Source organism: Elephantulus edwardii, unplaced genomic scaffold (assembly GCF_000299155.1).
Source record: "Elephantulus edwardii isolate Elephantulus edwardi_28Jun2011 unplaced genomic scaffold, EleEdw1.0 scaffold00131, whole genome shotgun sequence".
Classification (NCBI taxonomy): Eukaryota; Metazoa; Chordata; class Mammalia; order Macroscelidea; family Macroscelididae; genus Elephantulus; species Elephantulus edwardii.
The window spans coordinates 5628861-5637495 of record NW_006399881.1 but is presented as its reverse complement, the minus strand read 5'-3'; the positions used below and the strand labels follow the sequence as shown (position 1 = coordinate 5637495).

General features: G+C 41.9%; 1 protein-coding gene across 1 annotated transcript in view; it reads left to right on the top strand.

Annotated features, from left to right (window-relative positions):
- Nucleotides 1–8635, top strand: part of TMEM255A (transmembrane protein 255A) — an 81318-nt gene that overhangs the window by 63327 nt on the left and 9356 nt on the right. Inside the window, exon 9 of the mRNA XM_006893788.1 lies at nucleotides 6431–6574. Within this exon, the coding sequence (XP_006893850.1) occupies nucleotides 6431–6574 (144 nt within the window). The remainder of the gene's footprint in view (nucleotides 1–6430; nucleotides 6575–8635) is intronic.

Below are 8635 nucleotides of genomic sequence, written 5' to 3'. Positions count from 1 at the left end.
TTTTATTTTACTTTATACTGATTTATTTACAAAGTTTGAATACATTGTTTTTCACCCCCCCATCTAGCCCCCCCACCCATCTTCACCTGTTTCCATACCCCCCTTGGATCCTCATACTCTTTCGACAATAATGGTTTTATACAGTGTTTGTCTTTATTGGACTGAGTTAGTTCACTCAGCATAATGCTCTCTAGTTCCTCCTAAGTTAGGTAGCAATTTACAAAATCATAGCTCCTGCATGCTGTGTAGTATATATTTTTTATTGTGATTTTAATGAAAGTTAACAGAAAACTTGGATTTCCATTAATTCATTTTTGCCTAATTTCCTCCCTCCCCCTACCTAAGTCTACTTTGCTATGCACCTCTTTTTCTGGACTGTTGTCATAAAAAGCAAGGGACTCATAAAATATTATACAACATGGGTGATCCTGGAGGACATTATGCTGAGTGAGATATCTCAGTCACAAAAGGACAAATACTGCATATTTCCACTATTATAAAACAAGACTGACATGGAGGTTAGGGGGAAACTAAGAAAAGAGGAGGTAAATAATGAACACTGCATTGGAACAGATGAAGAAAAGAACTGTTTAAAAGGAATATGTGTTTAACTTCTTGAAGTACCTGAATCATCTGCTTTCAGTTCTTCAGATCATATACCTGAGAGTAAAATGACGGAGTCATGTGGTAATTCTTTGTTTAACCTTCTGAAGCCCCACCAAACAATCTTCCACAGCAGCTGCACCATTTTACGTTTCCACCAGCAATTCTCCAAGTCTCCGATTTCTCATACATCCTCACCACCACTTGTTATTTATTCCCAGCATTTAACTTTTTTCATTGTAGCCATTCAAATGGGTAGCAAGTGGTATTTCATTGTGGTTTTAATGTGCATTTTTCTAATGATTTATGAAGTTAAGATTGTATATTGTCTTTGGAAATGTACCTATTCATGCTTTTTACTGACTTTTTAATTGAATGGCTTATCATTTTGTTGCCGAGTTGTACTTCTTTATATATTGTGGGCACTGGGCCCTTCAGATTTACAATTTGCAAATATTGTCTCCCACTGTGTATTTTCACATTCTTAATAGTGTTCTTTGGTGCACATATTTAATTTTGATGCAAAACAATTTACCTTTTTTTTTTTTTTTGTAGCTTGTACTTTTGGTGTCGTGTTTAACACTCCATTGCCAAAACCAAGGTCTGGGAGTTTTACCTCTAATTTTTTGTTTTGTTTTCTGGTTTGGGTTCTCCCCCCCACCCCCAACTTCTAAGAGTTTGACCAGTCTTCAGAGTAGGACATCATGCTTGGAAGGGTAGAGGGTAAGTGCAGGAGAGGAAGACCCTCGATGAGATGATGGACACAAAGGCTGTGGCAATGGGGGCAAGTGTGACAGAGATGGTGAGATTGGCTCAGGAAAGGGCCAATCAGATCTATTGTTCATAGAGTTACTGTGAGTTTTAGATGACTCAACGGCACAGAGGTTTTATAGTTTTAGATCTTTGATTAATTTTGAATTTAATTTTCTATATTGCGTGAGGTAAAGATTCATTTTCATTCTTTTGTATGTGAACATTCAGTTGATCAAGCACAATTTATTTAAGAAATTGTTTCCCTTCATTGGCAGCCTGGTTTTAAAAAAAACCCAACTTTACATAAAGATGTTGTTGTTGTTGTTGTTGTTATGTGCCATCGAGTCACTTGGGACTCATAGCGACCCTATGTACAAGAGCCCTAAACGCCGTTCTATCCTGTGCCAACTTAGCCATCTCAAACGCTCTAATTCCACCACTCCAGTCACAAAGTAGATCCAGCTCATTGAAGGTCTTCCTCTCCTGCGCCGTCCCTTCACTCTGCCAAACATGATGTCCCTCTCCAAAGACCAGTCCCTCCTTGCAACATGCCCAAAGTATATCAGACAAAGCCTCAGAATCCTTGACTCCAGGGAGCATTCTGGCTTCACCCTCTCCAGGACAAACTTGTTTGTTCTCCTAACAGTCCATGGTATATTCAACATCTTCTCCCGCACCACAGTTCCAAGGCATCAATTCTCTTTCTGCCATAAAGATACAGACTTATTTTTTTGCCTTTCAATTTAACTGTGCCCATTGATCTCTAGAAGACAACAAATAGGGTTTATTGATGGTCTGTCCTCCATAGGTGGTAGTAATGGCCTTTTACTCTGCACAAAGTGCTTTTGCACAGTTACTTTCTTCGATTCTCACCACTACTACTACTTTGTAAGGTTAGATGAGGAATTAGACAAACAGATGTCCAGGGTTAAGTAGCACAGCATTGCAGCTGCCTCTTGCTAACATTGGAATATCCCTTTCTGATGCTACAAATGCTTTAACAGGCATTGTCTCCTTGGTTTAGTTGCCTTAGTTTAAAAATATTCAAAGCCCATTAGTTACGACTGTTGAGTGCTGCATTAGCAGCAAAGGAAGAAGATCAAAGAAGAACCGAGTATCATCAATGGCCAAGCCTGTGAACTCAGTCAAGAACCAGTGGGCAAAATGCAGGTTGAAATCAGGGAACCAGATACGAGGTACAAAAAGCACCAGCGTGGATATAGGCTGACGTAACCAGAGAGGAAACATGACTTTGATCATTTTCCTGAAAAAGAAAACATGGGTACAAAGTGCTAGAACATCAACCAGTGAGCCGTCACAAAGTCCTTGGCTTGGTTCCAAGTGTGGCTGGTGAATTGTGGCATGGCTTCTCCCTAGCTAGAGTGCCCTACGGTCTGAAGGGAAGGCCAGGGATGCTGAGATGGAAGCCATTCCTAGGGAGTAAGGAGAGAAGCCAAGGACTGTGCATAGGCAGCCTTGAAAAGAATCCGCAAGGAGCCACCATTTCCAGAGCTGTGCAGTTCAAAAAAGAAAAGGGATGTTCTTCCTTCCCTGAGGTGGAAAGGATTTTTTTTTTTTTTTTGGAAAGGATCTTAATATAAAAACATTTGAGGAAGTCTTTAGTGGTCAAAGATAATCCAAATTTGTGAGGACGTGGAAAAGTGATTATGTCTTGTCATATTCTCCTTCTTGGTGACTCTGGGTTGGAGTAAAGTGAGAAGGAGTAAGAGTGGCATTCTGTCCAAAGATCGCCATCATTGTCTCAGAATAGACTCCATTCGGTCCAGGCAACATTGCTTTCAGTTTCCTGTGCTCCCTAGTAGTCTTTTGTCTTCCAGGAGCTCAGAATGCTGTTGATCAATACTGCGGTCTCACATTTTAAGCCTCAAAATTGTAATAGGAACATACACACGCGCACACACACGCACGCGCGCACACACATGCGCACATGCACATACACACTCTTACTCCTACATGTACATACAAACACACCTACCCCTACGTGTACACACAGAGACAGAGCCCCAAATGTAGTGAATGATCAGAATTATTGGTGTAAGACCATCCTTTTGTCCATCTCTTTTGTCCCTTCCCTGCCCCACTCTTCATGTCCTCTCCTTTCACTTCTTTTTCTCATTGCTCTTTTCTTTTCCCCTACAACCCATCTGTGGATTCTCTTCTCTTTCCTGGCCTTTCAGTCTTTACCCAATCTCCCTTTCATCCTCCTTTTATGTTTATTTCTCTATAAAAGTCAACATCGTTACAAAGACCCCTAGACCCCTGGCTTCATTACATAGGCAAAACCTTTTGTAAATTTCATTTACATTGCATGAATGCTTGTCAGGGTTAGGCTTGGTTTATTTGCATAGAAGAGCTGGTTTCATTCCACAAAAGCTGGAGGGTGTGCTTTAAATTGACAGGAGGCAAAAAAAACCCCGTGAGTTTGGGACGTTCCCAGGGGTGGGGTGGGGGGGAGTCTTCTGCCAATTCTAGTGGCAAAGTAAGGGCATTTCTGAGAGCTCTTCCTCTGTGAACTGAAGCAGCCCTTGGAATGGTCAAGATCTCAGCCCTTTCTCACACAGTACAGAGCCTGACAGTTCTCTGGCTGGCTGTGAGCTGCATTGCAATGCCTGAAGTTTGCTGATCTTCAAACCTCCTAGAGATGTAAACAGTAACCCACTCCAAGGAAGAGAGCAGCAGAAATGTGTTCAGACTTGCCGTAAGGGTGTTTTCCTAGTCAACCCACTAATTTGGTTGCCTGTGCCCTTGCCAAAACTTGCCCACATACTCTCTTCCTTTTAAAAGAAGCTTCTGCTCTTTGTTAATGGGGAGTAGATATGTAGCAAAGAGAAGACGCATTGATTTTGTTCTTCATTATTCACACAAGTGAAGGGAGAGTCAGTAACATGGAAGACAGGAAAGGTCTTGACCCCTGTTGTGCTTATAAGGTAGAGAACAGAGTAACTAATAAGTGGTGGTTTCCTTTTAGCGTGATTTGACCTGTTGGGACCACTCTGCCTGTCCTGGACAAGATTAGCGTTAACCCTTGAAGGGCTGCACTGTACCTTCCACCATGTTCTAAAAATGGTATCGAATAATTTTGCATTGTGTTGTTAAAATAAAATAAAAAAGGAAACTGACAAAGAGGCAAGCTCGCAAACAGAGCAAATAAACTCTGCCTGATCTTTCTTGATTTCAGTGCACTGTAGGGGTTTTGCCTCTAGCCTGCAGGGCTCATGGGAAATGAATATCATCCTTCATGTCTGCTTGAAAGCTCCTTAGCAAGGGTGGGATCTGAAAGAATCCTCACAACTTTTCCAAAACCCAGCACACTTTCTGTCACAGCAAGAGCAGTAAGTAGCCTATTTAGCCTTGTCTGCACAGCGGCAATTGTGAGGGGGATTCAGGATCGGGGTGGGCGGCTTTCTGTTGTACACAGGCTTACTATGAGCAAGAGCCAACGTGCCTGCACCTAACAGCATACATTTCTTTTATGGGTCTTTTTCCCCCCTCCTTAAAAATCAATAAACCAATCTCTTCTGTAAGTTTGATGTTTTAACAATAAAAAGTAGGATGAAATGACACAAGTGATACAAATACAGACAGTTATGTCAGTAATACAACATATTAATGACACAAATGATACATATTAAGAGCTCTGGAGTACATAGAGAATGGAAAGTCAGTTTGCCCCCTAATACTGCTCCTGACCTCTCCCTTATCACAACTTTCCAGATTGATTTATTTGAATTTACAAGCATACAAACGTATATAATTGTTTGGGTCCTTTTTAAACTACATGAAGCAGACAGTGGCATCAGGATTGGAGAAAAACCTGTGTTATGCATATGACACACCTCGCTTGCTGAAACTGAGGAGGACCTGAAGCATTTGCTGCAGAAGGTCAAGGACTACAGTCTTCAATATGGATTGAAGCTCAACATTAACAAAACAAAGTCTCATCACAGGGCCAATTGGCCGTATCACGATACATGGAGAACAGCTTAAGGCTGTTAAGAATTTCAGCTTGCTCAGATCTATAATCAACGGTCTTGGCACCAGCAGTCAGGAAATCAAAAGATGAGTTGCTTTAGGAAAGTCTGCTGTCAGGGACCTCTCCAGAGTGCTAAAGAGCAATGGTGTCAATCTAGAGAATAAGGTGTGTCTGATTCAAGCCATGATCTTCTTAAGTGCTTGCTATGCTTCTGAGAGCTGAACAACAACTAATGACATCAAAGGAATTGATGCCTTTGAGTTGTGGTGTTGGAGAAGAGTATTGAACATACCACAGACTGCCAAGAGAACAAACAGGTCTGTCCTGGAGAGGGTGAAACCAGGTTGCTCCTTGGAGGCAAAGGCAAAGATTTTGAAACTCTGTCTGCATGTTGCCAGGAGTGACCAGTCATTGGAGAACGACACCATGTTTGGAATGCTAGAGGGTCAGCACAGGATAGGAAAATGCTGGATGAGATGAATTGACATAGTTACTGTGGCAATGGGGGCAAGGGTGTCTGAGACAGTGAGGTTGGCTCAGAATAGAGGAGAGTTCATGGCTCTTTTTCATTAAGGTTATTATGAGTCACAGTCGGCTTGACAGCATATAACAACATACAACAATATATCTTTGCAGCTTTTTAAAAAAAATATACCCTAGACAATTATAGGTTTACTTTGTTTATAAACAAAAATATTCTTTTTAAAAAATATATTTTATTTTATTATTTTTGTTTGTGTGTACCATCAAATTGGATCTGACAGGTACAGGAGGAGCTTGCCCCTCCTTCTCCAGCACAGCATCTGGTGGATTTGAACTGCATACCTCTGGGATTGCAGTGCAGCTTCTTGCCACTAGGCCACCAGAGCTCCAAACAAAAAATATTCTTAATCCACTGCTGTGGAGATGATGCCAACCTACTCATCTTCCCCACACACACATATCAACTAGTAGATCCAAACCAACAACCTTCCAGTATGCCATCAGTTGCATATATTCCATAGTATTGTTGAACCATAAATTATTTAACAATTCTAATGATGCATTTTTATATGGTTCCTGTCTTCTGTTTTTTCACAGAACCCAACTCTCCCAGCACTGAACTGTTCTGTTGAAAATTCCCATCCAACGGTTTCTTACTACGCTCGTCCCCAAGTGGCATCCTACAATACCTACTACCATAGCCCTCCTCATCTGCCGCCATATTCAGCTTATGACTTTCAGGTAAGTTTTAAGAACAAACTATCTCTCCATCAGCCTTCTTCTCTTTCACTCATGCCCTCTTGTTCTGCCCCCGAATTCAGCTCTGGAACCATTCTCTTCATCATATGTATGAGGGAGCCACGCTCTCTTTATCTTTGGTGGCCTTTAGCAGCCTTTAGGCACCTGTGACTAGCTTAAAATGGCATAGGCAGGGGATGGTGGGGAAGGAGGGAAAGGCATGAAAGGAGAAGAAACCGAGAAATAGGTAAGAAAAGGAGGTTGGATGGAAGTGTCTCATAGTACCTCAGTCTATACCACGGAAGAAGGATGGGCAATATCCTCCTGTGTGATTAACTGCCTCTGAAAACCTGCTGGAGAGTCAGCTATGGGTCAGTTCTGACTCCACAGTACACACCACACCAGCAGCACCAAGGAGAAGATGACTTGTCTCGGAAATGGAAACTCATTAGTAGCCCATCATGGATTGCTGATCAGTAATGGCATTTGCTATTTTTCTGCGACAGGGAGAGGTCTAATCCTGTTCCTTGGCCAAAGAGCGTTCTGAATTATACAAAGGTTTCAATCAAGCCTGTCACGACGTGGCAGTGCATTTATTTAATTTCTTCTACACTTCCTAACAAGCTAAGTTTTTGTTCATTGCCGTAGAGTTAGAGTCAACTCGTAGCTGGCCCTCCAGTGGGTTTTCAGAGGCTGTAAATCTCATGGGATATTGCCCATCTTTCTTCCAAGGAACAGCTGGTGGATTAGAATCATATGCCGTTGGATTGGCAGCATAGCTCCTTACCACTAGTTCACCAGAGCATCCTATTTGAAGGGGAAAAATATACATAAAAATAATGTCCCCTTTTATCCTATTGTAGCATATATCAGAATTTGTTGTTATATGCCTTTGACTTGCCTGCGACTCACAGTGACCCTATGTACAGCAGCTCTGAAGCCTGCCTTGTCCTGAGCCAGTCCCACTGACTCCAACGCACCTACCCCATTGTCCTAGTTACTCAATCCATCTCATCCGGGCTCTTCCTCTCCTGCGCTGTCCCTCCACCCTTCCAAGCATGATGTCCTTCCCCAAGGGCCGGTAGCCTCCTGGCCACCTGATTTACACTTTCCTCTTTGCTTTTTGAACGGAAATGCAGTGCAGAAAAAGAGAACCCGAATGGCCCCTGATTGGGCAGGATTAACCCACTGTGTGCAGACCATTGGCAGTAAACTAGGAAGACAATGACAGTGATTGTACATCCTTGACTGCAAATGAGGAGGATCACACAAATACCTGTTAATGCAAGTTACAGGGACCAAAGAAAGCAGCTGCAAAAGAAAGGAAGCTCCTACTGAGTTTGCCTGTATTGATTTGGCGTCCAGGGAGGCTCCAAAAGGATGATAAAAGCATGATTATTTGGAAAGATTTCCAATTTACCAGCGAATTCCCTTGGGGAACCGGTTTTTCATTTTCATATTAACAAAATAACTGAAACTGGAAAACCTTATTTACTTGAGTAAAGTGCATTTTTTCTTTGATTTAGACACTGGGGAGATCTAGGGCTCTGTATTACAAGAACAATAATATAGTGTGGATGTGGATTTATTCACTATTATAAAAGAGTTGTTGTTGTTATGTTATGTACCATTGAGTTGGGGCTTGACTGATAGCTGACCCTCCGGTGGGTTTTCAGAGGCAATAAATCACATGGGAGGAGATTGCCTATCTTTCTCCCACTGGGCAGCTGGTGGATTTGAACTGTGAGCCTTTGGATTGATAGCACAGTTCCTTACCATTAAGCCACTAGCATTCCTTTAAAACACAGTAATGTAAAATAAAAAGGAGATATCTATTTTTTTTTGAGATATCTATTAACACTTGGAAAAAGAATTGTAAAACTTGCTTACTGTATAAATAGGGCTGAAGAAAATGGGTGGTCTCCTCCCATTATGATTTGTTGTTGTTGTTGTGTATCATAGAGTCAGAACTGACTTATAGCTGACCCTCTGGCAGGTTTTCAGAGGCAGTTAATCACACGGGAGGAGATTGACCATCCTTCTTCCATGGAACAGCTGGTGGCC